We start from the raw sequence: 22,631 nt of genomic DNA, 5'->3' as shown, positions 1-22,631 counted from the left end.
TCTTTCAATTTGTCAGAGAGTTCTTTATGCAGTCATGCTGGTTTCTTTTGGCAGCTGTTATTTTTCTTCTTCATTGGTATTATGCTAGACTGGGCTTTTATAATCTCATTTTTCAAAATTTCCCAAGCTCTTGAGTTGTTTTCCCCTTGTGGATTCTCATCCATGAAATCCTTCCCAAGCTCTCTGTACGTTTATTGAAATTAGCTCTCCTAAAGTCCAAGACTCTAGTTTGACTTTGTTCTACTACTTGTGTTTGCATAATGTTGAATTCCAGTATCGCATGATCGCTTGCCCCCAAGGTTCCTGTAGCTTCAACACCTTCTATCATTTCCTCTCTGTTAGTGAGAATTAAGTCCAATATGGCCGATCCCCTTGTTCCCTTTTCTACCTTTGTTCCTTGTTCCATTACTATTCCATACATTCAGAACAAAATAGACACACACCTTTTGTCAAGCCAAAAGTCAACTTACAACAGATCTTTATTGCTAAATCTGCTTTGGATTACAACACATAAATAGCACACTTTAATACCAATTGAATAAATAATATGGCTTATACTATACTAATGGTTTTCAAATTGACAAACCACTGCGTAAATTTCAACTAGCTGGGGAATTGTGGGAATTGAAGTCTACACATCTTAAAGTTGCCAAGTTGGGAAAACGCTGACTTACACTCTTACAAATGTTGTACTTTAGTAAGAAAACAATCATGAAAATAAAAACGACCTTTTGATGCTCACATTTTGATTTTATCACCCATTAAACCTCAGCAACAGGGTTTAATGCGGTCTATTCTTTTGCATAAGCTTATTGGCTGCTTGATGTCACTTGAAATTGTAAAAGGAATTACATTTATTGCAATGAATCGGCCCCAATGAATCAGAGCTTTTCTAACAATGTCTGATGTAATGATCTAAGAATCCTTCTTTAATGTATGTTCTATGTTGACGAACTTTAATCTTCTTGCTATGTCCAATGGAGTCTCTCCATCCTGAAATAAAAAGATAAAATGAACAAAGGTGAAAATACTGAATGAAGAAAGCATCAACATAGATAAAATCTAACTTGGCCAACCCAAAGGTGCTTTTTCAAGAGGCAGCTGGACTTTCTTGTTTTTCTTTGAAGACATCTCGCTTCTCATCCAAGAAGCTTCTTCAATTCTGAAGGGATACTGTCTTTCCATCCTTCCATCCTCCACCATCCAGTCAGAGCTGGATGAGAAGCAAAATGCCCTCAAAGAAAGTCCAGTTGCCTCTTGAAAAAGCAACTTTGGGATAACCATGACCTGGACAACTGAGAATCTCCACAGATATCTTACTTGGCCAACTTTAGATATTTGAAAGTGTACTATTGCCAACATTTCATTGTAACTTAAGCAGAATGATTTGTTTTGGATAATATCCTTTTGAAGCAAATGTTGCAAGTTCTGGGAGGAAGTAATAATCAATCTTCCTTCCTTCCTTCCTTCCTTCCTTCCTTCCTTCCTTCCTTTCTCCGTCTATCTAATCACAAGGAAACTGGGCAGCTTATAATCATGAATGATAAATATAAACATAATAAAACACAAATAAGTTAAAACAAGCCAAACACTATGATCCAATTAAAGATGGGGAGGAGAGGGGCAGGTTGTGGGAGAAGTGGGATCTGTTGTTAATCACACAACCACCTCCATTGTGTTTGCATAATTGTGTTATCTCTAATTCTCAGTGTAGGGATCCCGCATTGTCTGAGAGATTCTTCTGTCATCATGAAAGAACAGAACAGAAAAACCTTTCCCACTAAAGTGGTACCTATTTATCCACTCGCATTTGCATGCTTTAGAACTGCTAAGTTGGCAGGAGCTGAGGTAATATAAATGAAAGCTCACACAGCTCTCAAGTCTTCAACCCTGTCTGTCCGCATTCCAGCTGAGAAGTCCAGCATCTTAACCGTTGAGCCAACGTACTGCTCCATTAAAAAAGAACCCCATTTATATATTTTTCTTTTCTAAAATAAAAAATAGATTCCTCTTTCTTAGTAGAGGAATAGTCCAAATCACAGAGGATGAGCTAGAGATCAAAATTGTAATAAGACTACTTTTTCATACCTTGTCCTTTATGGAAACATCAGCACCTGCTTCAACTAATAATGGAATGATGGATTGGTTCTTCATTTCACAAGCGTAGTGGAGAGACGTCCGTCCTGACTAGAGAAAAAATATAATACATGTTCTTCAGGAATAAGTTGTACCCTTACCCTAATATCCTTCTCAGTAGGTATAAAATTTAAAAAAGGAGCTCTTTCACATAAGCTCTTGAATTATCATATATTTATACTTTTGGTCTATTGTTTCATCCATCTTTAGTTGGATGAAGAGCTGAGGTGGTGCAGTGGTTAGGGTGCAGTACTGCAGGTCACTTCAGCTGACTGCTATCTGCAGTTCAGCGGTTCTAATCTCACCGGCTCAAGGTTGACTTAGCCTTCCATCCATCCTTCCGAGGTGGGTGAAATGAGGACACAGACTGTAGGGGCGATATGCTGACTCTGTAAACCGCTTAGAGAGGGCTGAAAGCCCTATGAAGCGGTATATAAGTCTAACTGCTATTGCTATTGCTATAGCTCCACTGGCCGCTGGTGGGTCACAACACACATATTGTATTGATCCTTGCCTCACGTGGCTTGTATCTATTTACCAGCTACCTCCCAAACTATAATCTAGATACAGTTCGAGTATATGAATAGATGCACTTACATCATCTTGAGCGTTAACATATGCGCCAGCTCTAAGCAGCATCTTGATGAGGTGTTCATTCTGCTTACTTTTAGAAACCTGTTTAGCAAATTTTAGGGGTGAGAAAGGCAAAAAAATGGAACATTATTGGGAAATGGGTAACATTATCATATCAAGCAGTCAGCTAATAAAGACCTTCTCTTATACATTTATCCAAATCCAGCTGAGGACATCTTGGTCAAGGGTGTCAAACTCGATTTCATTGAGGACCACATCAGGTTTGTGTTTGATTTTGGGGGGGACCAGGGGGTCATGGCCAGATCAATGTTACTCATGTCGGGGGTGCCTGGGGTGCAGTGGTGGGTTTCAAAAGTTGTTGGAACCTACTCTGTGGATGTGGCCTCCTTTGTGGGAGTGGCTTGCCGCCCATGTGACTGGATATGAAATTATGAATTAGTACTTAGGTCGGTCCAAGTAGCTATTCAGAAACTCTGGCATTGAAGCATGCAAGTCTTAAAGCTGTCAAGTTACAAGACCCTTGCCAGTGGTGGGTTTCAAAAAATTTTGGAACCTCTTCTGTAGGTGTGGCCTGCTTTCCGGGTCCACTGGTGGAACCTCTTCTAACCGGTTCGGTAGATTTGATGAACCAGTTCTACCGAATAGGTGCGAACTGGTAGGAACCCACCTCTGCTGTGGTGGCTGGAGCCCTCTGAAAGTGGGAAAGGGCTCCCAAGCTCCATTTTTGGCTTTTGAAAAAAAAAAAAACAGCCTCAGAAAAGCTTCACAAATGGCTCGAAAAACGCCTCAAAAAAGCATTAAAAAGTGGTCGAAAAGGCCTCAAAAATGGCCCTCAAAAGCCTCAAAAACATCACAAAAAAGCCTCAAAAAAACGGACTGAAAACACCCTAAAAAACGGGCCAAAAAAACAAGGCCCGAAAACTTTTTCAGAGACCTATAAATGGCCGGTGTTTGGGCAGGGCTTCAGCAATATTCGGTCTATAAGACGCACAGACATTTTCACAAAAAGGTGCGTTTTATAGTCCAAAAAAAAAATACAATACTTATTCTCACTCTCAAGAAACCTCTCAGTTCAAGGTTTATCTGTCCTTGATTAATTTCTACCTATTGCTTCTTCTCTGCTCTCAGATTCTTTGGGGAATAACTTGACTTTCTCTTGGTTGGGACAGCCCCTCAAGTACTGGAAGACTGCTATCACATCTCCCCCAGTCCTCTTCTTCATTAGATATATCTAGTTCCCTCATTGTATGGTTCAGCCTTCAGACCCTAATCATCACTGATGCTCTTCTCTGTATGCCCAGGAACCTCTCTTGATTTGTAGAGAGAGCTGGCTAATGCTAAGAAGATGCTCTGAGGATGTTCTAAATTTCTGGTGCTTTAAAAAAAACCTGGGAACAGCCCAGGGGTGGGTTTCTCGCCCCGTTCCAACCAGTTCGGTTGGAACGGGGCCGGCGGCGTCCTCGTGCACACGCGCAGTGCACGCATGCCTACTAGCGTCTGTGCAATGCTCCAGCTGCTCCTGGAGGATCGCGCAGGCGCTGTATGCGTCCTGCGCATGCGTGGAAGCGCAGAACTCGTCAAAACCAGGTAAGGAACGCGGGCGGGCGGGTGGGCCCTTCGCCGTCCCCAGAAGTTACTTACTTCTGGGTTCGCCGACCAACCGGTTCGCGGGGACCGCCGCGAACCGGTTGAAACCCACCCCTGGAACAGCCTGTAGAAATACAGCGTGCAGCTTCTACAAAAAGCCTTTTTGGGGTTTTGCCAGAGACAGAAACAAGAGATAAGAGACTCTAGGGAGGGCTGCATGGCAGATTTTACCAAGCAGAGAGAATTCTAATCATTAGAATCCATCAGAAGGTCATTGGAATCCAATATCTTCCAATAAGAAAAATGAGAAAATCATTATCAAGAATCCCTGCAACTTTCAAAAGTGAAGTATATACATATAAAAAAAATCCCAATTTCCCAGAAAACCTTTTTCTCATTCTTGTCCTATATATCAGATTCTCTAGCCCTGTCTTTTGAGTGGGCTGGTCTGTTCCCATCTGTTCTTTACTTTTTGAACTCTATCATATAATTTTTCAGTATAGGCAGTCCTCAACTTACAACAGTGTGTTCAAAGTTATAGCAGCACTGAAAAAAGTGACTGTTTTTCACACTTACAACCTTTGCAGCATCTCTATGGCCACATGAATGAAATTCAGACATACTGACTCACACTTATGATGATTGCAGTGCCCAGGAGTCATGTAATCATCTTTTACAAATGTCTGACAAGCAAAGTCAATGGGGAAGCCAGATTCATTTAGCAATTGTGTTACTAACTTAACAACTAGCAATAGCAATAGCAATAACAGTTAGACTTATATACTGCTTCATAGGGCTTTCAGCCCTCTCTAAGCGGTTTACAGAGTCAGCATATCGCCCCCACAGTCCGGGTCCTCATTTTACCCACCTTGGAAGGATGGAAGGCTGAGTCAACCTTGAGCCGGTGAGATTTGAACCGCCGAACTGCAGCTAAGCAGTCAGCTGAAGTGGCTGCAGTACTGCACTCTAACCACTGCGCCACCTCGGCTCTGCAGGAAAGGTTGTACAATGGGGCGACATTCACTTAACAACTATCTTGCTTAGCAACAGAAACTGTGGTGCTCGGTGGTGGTGGTAAGTTGAGGACTGGCTGTATTGTGGAAGGACTAATTTTCACATGGGAACGATATGAAGTGCTTCATGGAGATAAATCACAGTTACCTCTTTGAGTCAGGAAAAGGAATTATGGTATCCTTAGAGACCAAAACTCCTTGCTAAGTTGAATCCAAATCTAAAACATGTAACTTCAACAACCATGATTGGGTGGTAGAAAGAACAGGGCACACAGATATAACTGTAGGCATCATTTGATACTTGTTTGACCTAGAACTTACCATGAGAAGATATCCTAGCAGCATAACAGGCATTAAAAGTATGATGAGCAAATAATCAAGGAAACCAAATCGTTTTTTGACTGCATAGTGCAAACAGGTTCTTTCTTCCTAGAGAGAAAGGAAAGAGTTTGAAGGCAGTTTCTCATTCCATCTACCATAAATTATTTATGATTTGTTTGATGTCAGTTTGGAAATGTTTTTGATGCTTTCCCACTGCAGAAATTACCCTGGGGATATTCTCGGTTCCAGGAGAGTTACCCTCAGTTAAAAGGAAAGAAAGAAGGGCCTGGTTGAAAAAATAATAATAAGAAATACGGAATCGAGGAAAGACTAGAATTTTCCTGAATTGTTATCAGCCTGCGGTGGGAATGAGACAACTTGGCACAGTCAACTTGCTGTGGTCAACTCATTATGGCCAACTCATCATGGCCAACTCATCATGGCCAACTCATTATGGCCAACTCATCATGGCCAACTCATTGCAGGACAACTCATCATGGCCAACTATCTGCAGCCAACTCATCATGGCCAACTCATTATGGCCAACTCATCATGGCCAACTCATCATGGCCAACTCATCATGGCCAACTCATTGCAGGACAACTCAGCATGGCCAACTATCTGCAGCCAACTCATCATGGCCAACTCGCTGTGGGACAACTCACCATGGCCAACTCACCATGGGCCAACTTATTGCGGGACAATTGAACAATTCTATTTAATTGTTTAAAATAAAAATTATATAAATTTTTGCCATTCACATTTCATTCTGTCCCTCTTTTTACATTCTTTTTTATTCTATTCCACCATTTCTTTGATATGAGTGTAACTCTTGTCCCACACTGAATTGTCCTATGGCAAAATGGCCACGGCAAGTTGTCCTGCAGCAAGTTGGCCATGGCAAGTTGGCCATGGTGAATTGACAGTGGTGAATTCTCATAGACCCACCTGCAGCATTCTTCTTTTTTCCTAATTCCTACATGAATAATGTATAAATTAAAATCTGCATGTTTTTGAGGACCTGGATAATTTATTCAGAGAAGTAAAATCTACCACATTGTTCTGACCATGAAGCAAACTCCATGTCCCAACAAAAAAACTCTTTTATTGATTTACTGTGAATTCTGCTCATTCACATCCAGCTAAGTCTTTCAAGGGAGGATTTATAGTCACAGAACTTATCTGGCTTTGAGGACCTGGATAATTAATTCAGAGAAGTAAAATCTACCACATTGTTCTGACCATGGAGCAAACTCCATGTCCCAACAAAAAATTATTTTATTGATTTACTGTGAATTCTGGCCATTCACATCCAGCTAAGTCTTTCAAGGGAGGATTTATAGTCACAGAACTTATCTGGCTTGGAGAGCTGCCAGGCAGATATCTGCAAAACTTGGCAAGGAGCCTCGGAGAGTCACGAACCAATTAAGCGAACTAATTGTCTCCTGCAATCTCCACTCCCCCTTCGCTCCTCTTTTATTTCCTCTGGGAGGGGCCATTCATCGTCCACCTGTGGCATTACTCCCAAGTCGACCCTGTTCTTTAGCTGTTCTCTTTGTCTGGCAATTCTGCACATGCGCACACTGGGAACAGGCTCCATCTGTTTGTCTGCCTCACTGATGTTTGACTCTGAAGGCAGCCCCCTCTCTGCTGCTGACACAGAATCCTCATCAGAGCCTTCCCCAGACTCCTTCCCCCGCCCATGTTCCTCCCCAACCTCCTCACTGTCCGAATCTGCTGCCAGCTCCAGCAGAGAGGAGCCGAGGTGGCACAGTGGTTAGGGTGCAGTACTGCAGGCCACTTCAGCTGACTGTTATCTGCAGTTCAGCGGTTCAAATCTCACCGGCTCAAGGTTGACTCAGCCTTCCATCCTTCCGAGGTGGGTGAAATGAGGACCCAGATTGTTGGGGGCAATATGCTGACTCTGTAAACCGCTTAGAGAGGACTGAAAGCCCTATGAAGCGGTATATAAGTCTAACTGCTATTGCTATTGCTATAACTCCACTGGCCGCTGGTGGGTCACAACACACATATTGTATTGATCCTTGCCTCATGTGGCTTGTATCTATTTACCAGAAAGCTCTGGGAGTTGGCCTGACAAACATTATTAATATCTCCTCTAGGGAAGGGAGGTTTCATCCTTTTTAAAGCCATCTTCAAGAAGTCCTCACTTAATCTCTTAAATAATCTAATTAAGGTGAGCTTCTAAAGTTCCATGTTTTCAAAGCAATCAAAGGTGGTGACTACTTAGTTTCAGGCAGTGCTAGATGGAATCAGGTTTTAGCAGGCAATGAGGTTCAGGTTGCCTTAATCATCTTGATGTATGATTGGAGAGAGAGAGAAGGAGTATGATTATGTTGGCCCGCCTAGCAGCTTTTGTGAGATCTAGCATCAAACTGCTTCAGCCCAGCTTCGCTTCGCTTTGATGGCAGCCTGCCATAAAATGTGGCGAGGAGGAATGGGAAGGGAGGGAGGGGGGAAATGACAAGATCCAGAGACGGTACCTAGAAACAACAATTGACAGATCCAAGGACACATGCCTGGGAAAGCAAAATGCCCGTTCAAAGGGGTGCAAAATATGGAACTGATACCAAAACTCCTAATTGGAATCTTATTGGATACGGCCAAGATGACCAAGGGGAGAGAGCCTTGGGAGAAGGGGAAAATCACCTGGGTTGTGCAGGAAATCCTCAGATCTGGCTTTGCTACATTGAAACCCCTTGTCTTCAGTAAAAATTATTCCTTTCATTAAAAATGGAGTCGAGGGTCTTTCTTCCCCTGAATATCCAAGCCAAGACAGGCCTGGCAGTTATTTTCTTCCTGATATTTTGAAATATACAGTATATATGAAACTGCTGGAGATAGCATCAGAAGCTTTCACTGAGTGCTCTGATAACAATCAAAGCAATATCTCTTTCCCAGAATCACCAGGCAATAATGTGACTCAAAAATCCCCATTTTAAAATAATAGACTGGATGAGGCGCAATAAATTGGCTCTAGAAAGCCCATTCATTCATTCATTCATTCATTCATTCATTCATACATACATACATACATACATACATACATACATACATACATACATGTATCCATGTGTCCATGTGTCCATGTGTCCATGTGTCCATGTGTCCATGTGTCCATGTGTCCATGTGTCCATGTGTTCATGTGTTCATGTGTTCATGTGTTCATGTTCATCTTCATATGATATTTCTTAACAGCCCATCCCCTCAGATAAGTGAATTAAATCCACTCATTTATTTTTTATCCTGGTGACCTTCTACTGCTGCACCATAGAGAGTATTTTAATTTACTGCACTTGTGTATGGGTTTGCTAATTGCACAGTGGCAGATGGGACAGAGCTCCAGAGGTTTAATGTCATTGCCCAGAGGACCACTGGTTGCCCTCTCGCCTCTTTGGAAGAGCTTCATAGCTCCTGCTGCCTTAAGAAAGAGCAAAATGTTCTTAAACAGAGGTGGCATTCAGAAGGTTCTGACCAGTTCTGGAGAACCGGTAGCGGAAATTTTGAGTAGTTCGGAGAACTGATGTCAGGGCTGCTTCACTTAATAACCAAGAAAGAAACCACTCAACTCCATTCTGCAGAATTAAGAGTAGTTTTACTGGTTATAAGTACATAGAAGCTAAGCAAGGCTGGATCTGAGATAAAAGCGCGTGCAAGCATAGATATGTGTTCTGACCCTCCTCTTCGCTCGTTCACAAACGACAGCCAGACAGAACTTCAAAGGAAATATCTTTATCAGTCCCGGCTCAGGCTGGCTGAGAGCCCAAAATAAACATAGATAAAGTCTCTGGCAAAAAGTTACACAGCAAATGCAAAAACAAAACACTTACAGCAAACCAGGTTTACAGAAAGCAAATCACTTATCCAAGTGCCTCTTTGAATCACTAACTCGAACGGAACTGAACTCACGAACAAACGAACGACAAACAAACGAACCACGAACCACGAACGTTGACTTCTGCAACTAAGGCGTGGCACCATCAGTCTTTTATCTCCAGGAGATGACCCTAACGAGCAACAGCTGCTCATTATCCTGCATCCCGAAACAACTCACAGCAAGCTTCTGCTGAGTCACAACAGATATGTATGACCCATTCCCCTCCCCTTGGTAACCCCAGCCCATAGTCCAATCCAATTACTCCACAGGTGTCATGTGGGAGACATCTTCAAACATCATCATCAGGTTTGTATGCCGGACAGTTGGCCTTGGTGGGAAACTCCTCTCCCTGCTACATGCGCAGTAGATGGTGCGAACAACTCCCTTCTTAAAGCCTCTCCTGTACAGAATATTTCCTACACCCAAATACCATGCCCCCCTTCCCCGTTTCAATGGCAGCTGAAAAGCAAGCAGCAAAACAGAGGTTGACATCTGGTAAATACCACTTCTGGCTGGCCCCGCCCCCATCTATTCTCTGCCTCTGGAGTCCCAGCTGATCAGAAGGGAATGGGGATTTTGCAATAACCTTCCCCTGGAGTGGGGAGGGAATGGAGATTTTACGGTATCCTTCCGCTTCCGCACCCACCAAGCCACGCCCACAGAACTGGTAGTAATTTTTTTTTTGAATCCCACTACTGTTCTTAAAGATCTATCTCATCGTGGGCCCACTTTTTTTTTTAACTATTACCATCTGGCACATGGTACCGGATTTAAAAAAAAACAAGGACTAATAGGCTGAAAAACAGCTGCTATCCTAGAGCAGTAACTATATTGAATGCTATCGTATAGTGCAATATTAATGCAATATCAGAGGTTTTCAATTCAATTGTATAGAATGTGAAGGATGTTTGTGCTTTATTTTTTATGTATAACGTACACTGAAGGTGGTGTTTAATTTCCTTGTACGAGGTGGAATGACTATCAAGTAAACTAAGTAACTTTCTCAATGGGATCACACTCTCCTAAAAGATTACATACACTTGGGCAGTAATTCTGAATCTAGATCTCTCCTAATCCCCAGAAGGAGACAGAGTTTCAGTTTTAGTTTCAGTTTCAGTTTAATAAAATTTGTATGCCGCCCACTCCCATTGGGACTCTGGGCAGCTCACAAGCAAGATAAAAGCATTTAAAAAATTTAAGAAAAGATACAATTATTAAAATAATACAACATCCATTCAGTCTAAGTGGGGCTGGATATAATCAACAGCCCCAGGCCTGCTGGAACAGCCAGGTCTTCGTCGCTTTACGGAAGGCCGGGAGAGTGGTAAGGGTCCGGATCTCAGTGGGTAGATCATTCCACAAAGCCGGTGCAGCTACAGAGAAGGCCCTCCCTCGGGGGGCCGCCAGCCGGCATTGTCCGGTCGACGGCACCCAGAGGAGGCCCAACCTGTGCGATCTTATTGGTCGTTGGGAGGTGAATGGCAGGAGGCGGTCTCTCAGGTAGCCAGGTCCTATACCATGTAGGGCTTTAAAAGTAACGACTAGCACCTTGAAGCGCGAGGACTCATTGGATGATAGCTGCACCCATTCCTAGATTCAACTAGCTTTAAAACAGTAGTGCATTGACAGATAACTTCCAAGTTTTATTTCTCTACTACGTTCTACATAGGGCTTCCCTTATGTGTTTTTGGAACTTCAGCTGGTACACAGTGTTGCAGCAAATTGGTCCCCATAGAAACCACGTTGCAGCAATTTTGATTTCTTTAAGTAGTTCTTATTATCTATAAAGCCTCAAATGATTTGAGCTCAGGAGCTCTGAAGAATGCCTTCTCCTTGCAGATTAGCATTTCACACTTAGATCCTACAAAGCTTAAACCCCAACAAGTCACCAGAGCCAAGATTTTCCCATGGTTACTCCACATCCATGGAATTTATTTCTCAACATAGTACAAATATTACATCAACCGATTCGATCGCACAGACGAGGCCTTCTCCGGATTCCATCTGCCAGCCAATGTCGGCTGGCGACTCCCCCAGGACAAAAGGAAGAGCTGTCAGAAATGTTGCAGATTCAAAATACAAGTAAGGTTAAATATTTGGGGATATACTTATCACCTAGATGTAGCACTCTTAAAGAGGATAACTATACCAGACTAAAGACTTGCAAATAGAAATAGAATGACTATAGCAAACCAAACCAATAGTCATAGGCACCTGTGGCACAATTCAAAAAACATCTGCTTGAGCAACATCTTGAACACCACTGACATTGACAAAATCACCAGCGGTCAATTGCAAAGGCCAGCTATAATTGGAACAGTTTATAATCCTGCGATAATATCTTAAACACCGTCAAACGATATCAACTTATCCTAGATCCCTAGGGAGAACCCAGCAGACGTATAAAATCCCACATCCAGTCTAAACATCTGGCTAACTGTGCAACCATCCATAATAATAATGGATAATAGCAATAATAATAGGTACTTTCGGCTGCAATTCCAAAACAACTGGAGCACCACACAAAGACACCATCAACATTGAGAAAAATCACCATCAGTCAATTGCAAAAGGCAGCATTACTCAGAACCACTGACATCCTACAATGATGCTTTTAATATTATTAAGCAACGATCTCAGGTCCTTGGGAAAGGCTCAGCAGATGGACAAAAAAGGCCAAATGCAGATTAAACTTCTGGCTGACTGTGCATCAAACCGTAATTTAAAAAAAATCAAGCTGGAAAGCCACAATTGGATAATTGAAACGTTATTCTTTTGGTTGTGATTGTTGCAAGCTTCACGTACATTACATGTACAAATCTAGATATTTTTAACTGTTATTAGAAATTATAATTACAATAGAAAAATACTACAGACTAAAAAGAATTAAAAGGAAAAAAATAGAAGGTGCAGAAAGTAGAAAAGGAAGAAAAAAATAAGAATACAGCAAAGAAAAGATTTTCCCCTTTCCTCACAACGTATAAAATTTCAGTAGCCATCTCTTAAAATTCAACAAATGATCTTTTCTTTTCATATCTTATCTACAAACCAAGATACAGGTTACCATAAAAATTATGTCAGGTATGCAGCCATCTTTTCTTTTGGATCTTTGGCCTGCTACACTTTCTATTACTCTACTATGCATTTTCTATTGTGGGAAAATGGGAGGGGAGATTGTATGGAGTTTGATGCTATGTAGCCATAACAAAATTCTTTCCAGAAAACCAAGGTCATCCTTTGTCTCTGCACCTCTGCACCTGACTGGAACTGGATGGGTGAAACTACCAGCATGGCAATGGAAGATTGGACCATGGGATGGATTCATGGGTGTAGGGGCAAGATCTTGAACTTTCAACTGGGTGGGGAAAACCGTGAAGCCTTCAGATTTGGGGTTTCCCAAATGTGCCAACATGGCTCTCTTAATAAATTAGAACCTTGAGCAATACTTTGCCTCGGAGTCTGATTTACTTTTGGGTGCTATTTGGAACCCTAACACATTAGTTATGTCTCCTCGTTTTGCCTGTGTCTGGATTTTCTGTCTCACCTTTCAGAACTCAGAAAGGAAATCTACATGCCCCCAAAGCTTCGAGGCAGTCGTGGGGTTCAAATAATTTAACAATCGGTTCCCTGCCCTAATGATTTCTTCCAACAATCAGTTCATCAAACTGCTCAGAAAGTTCACAGTAGGTTCTTCTGAAGTGGTGCGAACTGGCGGAATCCCACCACTGCTTAGAGATGATTTTAAAGCAGTGTTTTTTCAAACCTGCCAACTATAAGATGTGTGAACTTCAACTCCCAGAATTCCTCAGCTAGCATATCCTTCCTCTCAGTGGTGGGTTTCAAATTTTTTTCGAACCTACTCTGTGGGTGTGGCCTCCTTTGTGGGAGTGGCTTGCCGGCCATGTGACCTGGTGGGAGTGGCTTGCCGGCCATGTGTTTTCTCTCTCTCTCTCTCTCTCTCTATCTCTCTGTCTGTCTGTCTCTCTCCTTCCTTTTGTTTCTCTGTCCCTTTTTCCTTTTTTTCTTTCATCTCTCTCACTTTTTCTTTCTTTTTTCTTTTTTTCTTTATTTCTTTCTTCCTTTCTTTCTCTTTCTGTGTGTGTGTGTGTGTGTGTGTGTGTCAGTGGTGGGTTTCAAAAAATTTTGGAACCTCTTCTGTAGGTGTGGCCTGCTTTCTGGTGGAACCTCTTCTAACCGGTTCGGTATATTTGACGAACCGGTTCTACCGAACTGGTGCGAACTGGTAGGAACCCACCTCTGATTCCTCTATTCTCTTTCGACATCAGTCCTGGTTTTAGCAACCTAAGACGAGGTACAATTGCAGTAGCTGCTCTCACCTTATTTTTAATGTTCACATCAGCGTTCATTTTCAGAAGGTAACTGACGATTCTGTTGTGCCCTTTTTTGCATGCACAGATTAACGCCGTGTCTCCACTAAAATAGTCCTGGATATTCAGATTATTTCTGTCTTCTTCCAATAGGAGCTGAAGTTCATTTAAGTCGTTATTATAAGCGGCCTGGCAAATGGGCTGAGGGAAAGAAAGAGAGAAAGGCAGGAGAATCTCAGTAAGGAGTTTCAACAACTTTTGATTTAAGACAAAACGATAAATATATGGTGGGTTGTGGCTCAGACGCTGAGCTTGTTGATCAGAAAGGTCGGCAGTTCGGCGGTTCGAATCCCTAGTGCTGCGTAACGGAGTGAGCTCCTGTTACTTGTCCCAGTTTCTGTTAACCTAGCAGTTCGAAAGCATGTAAAAATGCAAGTAGAAAAATAGGAACCACCTTTGGTGGGAAGGTAACAAGTGTTTCATGCACCTTCGGCGTTTAGTCATGCCAGACACATGACCATGGAGACGTCTTCGGACAGCACTGGCTCTTCGGCTTTGAAATTGAAATGAGCACTGCCCCCTAGAGTCAGGAACGACTAGCCCGAATGTGCGAGGGGAACCTTTACTTCATCACATTCATCCACCATTTTGAATTGTAGCACACACACTTTTTTCTTTTTCCTTTTTTTAAATATACTTTTTTTATTTTCCATTTTCATAACATACAATCACATGTATACTATTACATAGCCAATATCCTATTGTATTAAGTAGTAATTACATCAGTTCCTCTTGTCATCAACGCCCAGAAAGATAAAAAACCATTATTAGCTCTTATGCTCTCCATACACCTCTTTCTTCTACCTCTCTCCTACCTCCTTTCTTCCCTCCATCATCCTTTTCTACTCTACTTCCCCTTCCTTTCTCCTTCTCCTCTCTCTTCATTCCACTCCTCCTTATCCTCCTCATCTTCCCCACTTACCCTCTCTCCTATCCCTCTCTTCCTATCTTTCTTCTCTCCTCTGCTTCCCACTCTTCCTCCCATTGGTGTATTTCCGCTTCTGAGCAAACTCCATTCTATGTTGATGGTATTTATGCTTCCGTATCAATATACTTAACATATCTTAGTTTTAAAGAAAAAATAAGAGAAGACAGTATACATGTGTGATCATATTACTTTAAAATCTAACACCCCTCGTCAAGCCTAAAATACAAATTCTTGGTGAAACAAAAAATAAAAATAAATAAATAAACTGCAAACATCCCTGTTTTTTTATTTCCAAAGAATGGCTCTTGGGTCTTTGTTGGTATACAAACACTGTTTTGGAAATACGGTTATCATGTTATCAACATGCCGTTTTCTATTTCATCGTTTTGTTTTATTTTAAAATCAAATTAAATCAGCACAGCACCTGGTGAGCGCTTTTGGAAAGATCACAGGAGAATTAATGCCTATAGGATACAAATGTGGGATGAAGAAATTAATGTACATGCTAAGGTAAAGTAAAATAGTTTTGAAAAAGTGTGCAATTCAGGGACCCCTTGAGTAAGTATTGCACTAAGGCTGCAGTTCCACATTAAATCCACAAAGTGGTGCCAATACATTAACCATTAATCTAAAATTACTGGTGTGACAGCTTCAAGGACTGCTGAGTTACCAATCACTCATGTTTTTTTCCTGAATCATTTTCCCCTCACTGTAAAGCCCAATGGGCAGGATACAGTGAGATCTTCATGCTTTAGCATCCATTCTCAGAAGAAGAATTCTTGAGTCATTTGGGAAAGAACTACTATTGCAAACTGTACAACTGATAGGTTCCACCACAAAGGAGAGCTTCGTGGAGATGACTGTCTTCTTGGGGTTTGCAGGGGGTACCCTATTCTATCATCAGCTCCAGGTCCAGCTATGACAACTTCCTGGGAGTCCTCCTGGCTACACGGCTTAGTTTAGAAGAACACCGGACGGCCGTGACCCGGGGGGAGGGGGGGGGCTTTTACCAGGTTCACCTGATACGTCAGTTGCTCCCCTTTCTGGATCGGGATGCTCTGTGCACAGTCACTCATGCCCTTGTCCTTTCTCGCCTGGACTACTGCAATGCTCTCTACATGGGGCTGCCCTCGAAGAGCACCCAGAAGCTTCAGCTGGTCCAGAATGCAGCCATGCGGATTATCATGGGTGTACCTAGGTGCTCCCATGTTACACCCCTTTTAGGCGGCCTGCACTGGTTGCCGGTTGTCTTCCGGGTGCAATTCAAGGTACTAATTATGACCTTTAAAGCGCTCCATGGCTTAGGCCCAGGGTACCTGCGAGACCACCTACTGCCACCAGTAGCCTCCCACCGTCCAGTGCAATCCCACAGAGTTGGCCTCCCCAGGGTGCTGTCGGCCAGACAGTGTCGGCTAGCGACCCCCAGGGGGGAGAGCCTTCTCTGTGGGAGCCCCTTCCCTCTGGAATGAGCTGCCCCCGGAGCTTCGTATAATCCCCGACCTCCGGTCCTTCCGGCGCTCCCTAAAAAGTTAGCTTTTCCAGCAAGCCGGCCTGGCCTGAATAGAATAAAATACAGGATTAATTTGGTTGTTAATTTTAATATAATTTTTAAATTTTTATTGTAAATATCAATTGGGCTTTTTTTTTGGATACTTTATTTAATGTCCCTTTTAATTTTTGTAATATGTTACATATGTTTTGTAATATGTGTTTTCTTATAATATGTGTGTCGTCACTTGTAAAGCCCTTCATGGTATTGAACCTGGGTACTTGAGAGACCGCCTGCTGCCAATCACCTCCACTAGACCGATTAGATCCCACAGACTAGGCCTCCTCCGAATTCCATCCGCTGGCCAGTGCCGACTGGCTACCACCCGGAGGAGGGCCTTCTCTGTGGCTGCTCCGGCCCTTTGGAACGAGCTCCCCGTGGAGATTCGAACCCTCACCACCCTCCAGGCCTTCCGCAAAGCCCTTAAAACCTGGCTGTTCCAACAGGCCTGGGGCTAAAGAGCTGTTGCCCCCGTCTCGAATGGTATGACTGCTGTGTGTTTTTAAATTATGTATTGTTATGTTTCGTTTTTTTATTTCTGTCTGTACCCCCCTTCCCTGATTTGAATTGTGAGCCGCCCTGAGTCCCCTTCGGGGGAAAAGGGCGGCATATAAATATAATAAAATCAAAATCAAATCAAATTTTATGTTGTACGCCGCCCTGAGTCCTTGGGAGAAGGGCAGCGTATAAATCCAATAAACCGCATAAACCTCAAACCTCCAATTCATACACGTGGACTGTTGTTTCAAAGATCTGTAAATCTAATCAGCTGTGCCATGCAGAGAACCCTGACTTCTAATGTTAATGAATCCAAATTGGCAGCTCTTTAAGGAATGCAAACTGCTTAACAAAAGGCTGGTGGAAAAGGCTGCAAAATAGGTGAGAACTGTTGTTGTTTTATCATAACCAATCAAAAGGTAAACGACCATCCGACCTTCTCCTTTCCAAGGCTATAAAACTTACCGTAGTTTTCGGAGTATAAGATGCACCAAGATTTTGAAGAGGTACATTAAAAAAAAAAAAACAGTTTTTGCAGTCTCCCAAACCCTCTCATGCCTCATTTTTTTGATGAAATTACGGGGCATGCAGAGAGTTTGAGAGACTTGCAAAGTGCTAGCATTAGCAATAGCAGGAAACCCTACACCACTTCAGACAAATGGTTATCCAACATCTTAAAAACATCCACTGGTGGAATAGCCTAATGATGTGAAATAAATAAAGTCCATTCCTTATGTATTACTGTGCCTTGTCATGACACCGATATGAAATGGTGGATTATGATAACACAAACCATGTTTCATCATTCTGGCACCTTTGGGACAAAGTGTGGGCCCCCTCTAATTTAGAGGGCACATATATCATCCTGGGACACAGTGGCTCAGTGGCTGAGATGCTGAGCTTGCCGATCAGCAAGATCAGCTGTTCAGCTATTCGAATCTCTAGTGCTATGGAGTGGCTTCTGCCAACCTAGCAGTTCGAAAGCATGTAAAAAGGCAAGTAGAAAAAATAGGAACCACCTTTCGTAGGCGTGGCACGACAAAACCGCGCTCAACTAAAGCGCGCCCGATTAAACCGCGTCGCTGACGTCATCAACAGGGCAACAACAGCGAGCGCGGAGAAAGAAGGGCGCTTTAAATAGCGCTTTGAAAGCGAGCCGATTCAAATTAAGGTAAGGGTTAGGTTTAGGGTTAGCTTTAGGGTTAGGTTAAGGGTTAGGGTTAGGTTTAGGGTTAGGTTTAGGGTTAGGTTTAGGGTTAGGTTAAGGGTTAGGTTAAGGGTTAGGGTTAGGTTTAGGGTTAGGTTAAGGGTTAGGGTTAGGTTTAGGGTTAGGTTAAGGGTTAGGATTAGGTTTAGGGTTAGGTTTAGGGTTAGGTTAAGGGTTAGGTTTAGGTTTAGGGTTAGGTTAAGGGTTAGGTTTAGGGTTAGGTTTAGGGTTAGGTTAAGGGTTAGGTTTAGGGTTAGGTTTAGGATTAGGTTTAGGGGGGTTAGGTTTAGGTTTAGGGGTTAATTTTAGGTTTAGCGTTTACAGCGTGCTTCTGTCTCCGCGCTCTTCTCGCCCTGTTGATGACGTCAGCTACGCGGTTTCATCGAGCGCGCTTTAGTCGAACGCGGTTTTGTGGTGGAACCTTTCGTAGGAAGGTAACAGTGTTCCGTGCACCTTCGGCATTTAGTCATGCTGGCCACATGACCTACGGACAGTGTTGGCTCTTCGGCTTTGAAACGAAGATGAGTACCTACCCCTAAGAGTCAGGAATGTCTAGCACATATGTGCGAGCAGAATCCTTTACCTTTATCTTTATATCATCCTGACTTTCTCTTTCATCTGGGAATGTTTTATATACAAGCGTTTCATTCAGCATGGATTGTGCTTTGGTATCACCGCATGTCTTAATTTTGCATTTCAAGACAGTGGATGAACAAGAGCCGCAATAACCCAGGTGAAGGATTCAGAAATCCAAATCGTTTCTGAAATGGAATGCAGTTCAACTGGATATGCGTATACTACAAATCTGTGTGTGTTTATAGATAAGAGGGTTCAGAATCCAAATTGCATTTTTTTCTCATTACTTTTGACAAAGAGGGATCTTCTCCCCTAGCTGCAGAGTTTTTAAATGTAAAATTAATTTTTCTTGAACAACGACAGAGAGTTGTATCTGTTAACCTTGTGAGATAATCAAGGCAAAAAGCACAGCCAGGAATTTTAGCTTAACCTTTATTGTAAAAATGCATTAGCAGAATCTTGCAAGTCTGAAAGCACATCTTCCATCCCTCGTTTTTACTTTCCCAAAAACTATGGATTGTTCCTTCTGAGATTCTTTTACCATACCTCCACTTTTAGACTGAAATTTAATTTATCAGGCGGTGGCTCTTCCTCGTGTCTCCCAAGATCATTGCCACATACTAAAGGAGAATATAATGTTTCCCCTTGCACATATGTGCTAGTCATTCCCGACTCTAGGAGGCAGTCTCATCTCTGTTTCAAAGCTGAAGAGCCAGCGCTGTCTGAAGGCATCGCCGTAGTCATGTGGCTGGCACGTCTAAACGCTGCAGGTGCACGAAACGCTGTTATCTTCCCACCAAAGGTGGTTCATATTTTTCTACTTGCATTTTTACATGCTTTCAAACTGCTAGGTTGAAAGAAGCTGGGACAAGTAATGGGAGCTCACTCCATTACGTGGTGCTAGGGATTCAAACCGCCGAACTGCCAACCTTTCTGATCAACAAGCTCAGCGTCTTAGCCACCGAGCCACCAATTCCTTGATTTGTAATGTAGAAAATCCCAAAATACTATTTACTACGGTTTAATACAGTTTACTATTCTTTAAGCTTGGAATTGTAAGCCAATTTGATGTAATCAATAAAGGCTTGACACGATGTGTTAGATCTCAATGCAATGTGACTTCACATGTATACTGTTTTTCTCTAATTTTTCTTTAAAAATAGGATAAGCCAAATACATTAACATATAATGGAAATACACCGAGGGGAGGAGGAGTAGGAAAGAAGAAAGATGGGTAGAGAGGGATGGGAGAGAGGGTGGGGGGGAAGGTGAAAGGGAAGGGGGGAGTGGATCTGGAGAGAGGAGTGGTAGAGGGCGAGGGGAAGTAAGGTAGAGGGGGATGATGGAGGGAAGATAGAAAGTTGGAGGGTGGTGGAAGAAAGAGGTGTATGGAGAATGGAAGAGGTATATTGGGCTTTTATTTTCTGGGGCATTGTCAACAAGAGGAATTGATGCAATTACTGTTTAATACTGTATGGTGTATACATGTGAGTGTATGAAAATGAAAATAAAATATACTAAAGGGAAAAAAATAAATAAAGGCTCTGTGGAAGTGAAAGTTGGATTTTAAAAAGGAAGAATACTTGTGAACTGTATTAATGGAGAAGACTCCAGGAAGACTATGGGGAATATCAGGGATAGCTATATAAATATAGCTATAGCAAATATAGGAGTGAATAATCAGAGTCCTCACTTAAATGACCAGGCACAAAGTATGCAAATATATATTAATATGAAATGAATTATGCAAAGACGTAACTCTGGATAAATCTATAGTTCTGGGAAAGGTAGAAAGAAAGAGAAGAGGACAAGCATTCACAAGGAGATAAGGAAAGACTCATTAAAGCAATAATGGGTGCACCATTGGAAAACGTGAAGGATCAGGAAGAAAATATATCATTGTGGCTGATAAGAGTGAATGCATAAAAAAATAAATGGCACATAATCAGGTTTGGAATTAAATGTAGACATAGGAACTTAGAAGAGGTTTTGGCAATATACCTATAATCACGGAGTTAAGTTTCTGTTTTAGATGCTGCTCATACTTCCTAATGTAAATTGAAACCTTTAGTTAGGGTGATGAAGCAAGATATATCTTTTCATGTAAATGTGTTTTTATTTTCCATTTTCATTTTCGTACAGTCACATATATACTGTGCAGAACCCGGGGCCTTATAACTTTAAACAACAAACACAGCCATTCCTCTTGTCAATAATACCCCCAAAAATAGAAACCCAATGTACCTCTTCGATTCTCCATACAACCTTTCTTTCGCCCCCCTCCAACTTTCCATCTTCCCTCCATCATTCCCCTCTACCCTACTTCCCCTCCCCCTCTACCACTCCTCTCTCCCGGTACACTCCCTCCCTTCCTTCTCACCCTCCCTCCAGTCCTCTCTCCCACCCTCTCTACCCCTCTTTCTTCTAACCCTCTAGTCCTCCCTTCAGTGTATTTGTACTATCTATTAATATATTCAGCTTGTCCTATTTTTACACTGGAATTAAAGAGCAACAGTATACAAGTGCAATCACGTTACTTTAAAATCTAACACATACTATATATCCCCCCTCCCCCCTCTCCCCTAAAACCCCACCTCCCTTCCCCCCCCCCCGACTTCCCAGAGCCCGAACACGGTGTAGATTTTTAACAAACACAGTCTAAAATATATTAAGACAAAGGAAATTAAAAAAAAAGAAAGTCAATAACATCTCTGCATTGAACTCAGCTTCTTCCTGTTGCACTAATTTTGAGCAATTTAGATTATTCCTAATCTTAAGCATAGGCTATCTGGAATTTCTTAGTCCCGTATTTGTTTTGTGTATAGTCAATCCATTTTTTCCAGTCTCGTTTATATCTCTCATTTGAGTGATCTTTAAGATATGCCGATATTTTAGCCATCTTGGCTAGGTTTGTAACTTTCAATGTCCATTCTTGAGTTGTAGGCAAGTCTTCCTTCTTGCAAGATATATCATTATTATGTTTATACATTTTTCTTTGCTAACTCAAATTCAACACGCTGTTCCTGTTAGAGTGCTTTGAACAGGTTCTGTCCTGTTAGGAACTGGCATATGCTTTAAATATCCAGCTCTATTTTAATTCCATTTCTTTTACTAAAAAAGACTAGATTTGTCATTAGAACATTCACTAATTTATACAGGTACGGAGAAGGTAAATCTGCTTTTTTCTTATTGGTAGCAAGCAAGCCCTTGATAGAACTTTCATTGCTGTATCTCCCACTGACAACTTTAACCAACAGCTCCAAACTCCCTGATCAAGAGGTCTCATGAGCCACTTTTTCTGATTTCCATAAGCCACACAACCCAATTTCAAATATTTCCCTCTTCTAACTTCAATTCGATTCATGTTTTAATGGAAAACTGTTGATTATTCCACTAGCAACTGATTCCCCATAAAGATGCAATTTCTTAGACTTGACAATTTATCAAATTGCTTGAATTTGATAAAACAAAATCAAACTGGCTGCAGTGCATAATAGCTACTGTTGACGCCCATTTTAATAGTAGTAAATTGCTACAGAGTAACTTACCTGTGAATATAGTATCCCCATGTTTTTCCTTTTGCTGCCACTTGAAATCCTTTCATTAAATGTCTTTAAAATGTGATCCTCAAAGCCTTTTTAGCGGAATAGGGTGGAAAGCAAACAAGCCCAGAGAACGTGCATTTTCCTTAAGTTCCCTACATTCTTCCTATACTTGATCTACGTGCTTTCTTAACCAGACGCAGAATGAGAGGCTCCACCCGGTGAAGTAGACGTGTTCAGCCACTTCCTGCAAGTCCATACAACTCTGTGTAAGTTACAACAGAGAAGGTATTGGCACAGTTTGTCAGTGAAGCAATAAAACAGTGGTTGGCTTAAGGAGAGGTTTGCAAACAACCGCAAAGATAAATTAACATCCATACAGGTTTATGTCTAA

General features: G+C 42.0%; 1 protein-coding gene across 1 annotated transcript; it reads right to left on the bottom strand.

Moving 5' to 3' along the window:
* Window positions 1–733: 733 nt before the first annotated feature.
* Window positions 734–22,369, bottom strand: ANKRD22 (ankyrin repeat domain 22). Its single transcript, XM_032232329.1, has 6 exons — window positions 22,244–22,369; window positions 13,887–14,078; window positions 5,652–5,759; window positions 2,734–2,811; window positions 2,089–2,187; window positions 734–993 (listed from the first exon to the last, which is right to left on the bottom strand). Exons 1-6 carry the CDS (start codon window positions 22,262–22,264, stop codon window positions 916–918), a joined length of 576 nt encoding a protein of 191 aa, XP_032088220.1. The 5' UTR covers window positions 22,265–22,369; the 3' UTR covers window positions 734–915.
* Between the last annotated feature and the right edge of the window lie 262 nt (window positions 22,370–22,631).

The sequence above is a fragment of the Thamnophis elegans genome, chromosome 15, assembly GCF_009769535.1.
Source record: "Thamnophis elegans isolate rThaEle1 chromosome 15, rThaEle1.pri, whole genome shotgun sequence".
Classification (NCBI taxonomy): domain Eukaryota; kingdom Metazoa; phylum Chordata; class Lepidosauria; order Squamata; family Colubridae; genus Thamnophis; species Thamnophis elegans.
The sequence above is the reverse complement of the archived record's forward strand: the minus strand, read 5'-3'. Positions and strand labels throughout refer to the sequence as shown.

Coding starts and splice junctions, on each gene's coding strand:
- ANKRD22 (XM_032232329.1), bottom strand. CDS start 22,264: ATGGGGATACTATATTCACAG. Junction 2,812..5,651: donor TGCTAGGATATCTTCTCATG/GTAAGTTCTAGG, acceptor TTTGCTAAACAG/GTTTCTAAAAGTAAGCAGAA. Junction 2,188..2,733: donor ATGTTAACGCTCAAGATGAT/GTAAGTGCATCT, acceptor TTTTTTCTCTAG/TCAGGACGGACGTCTCTCCA.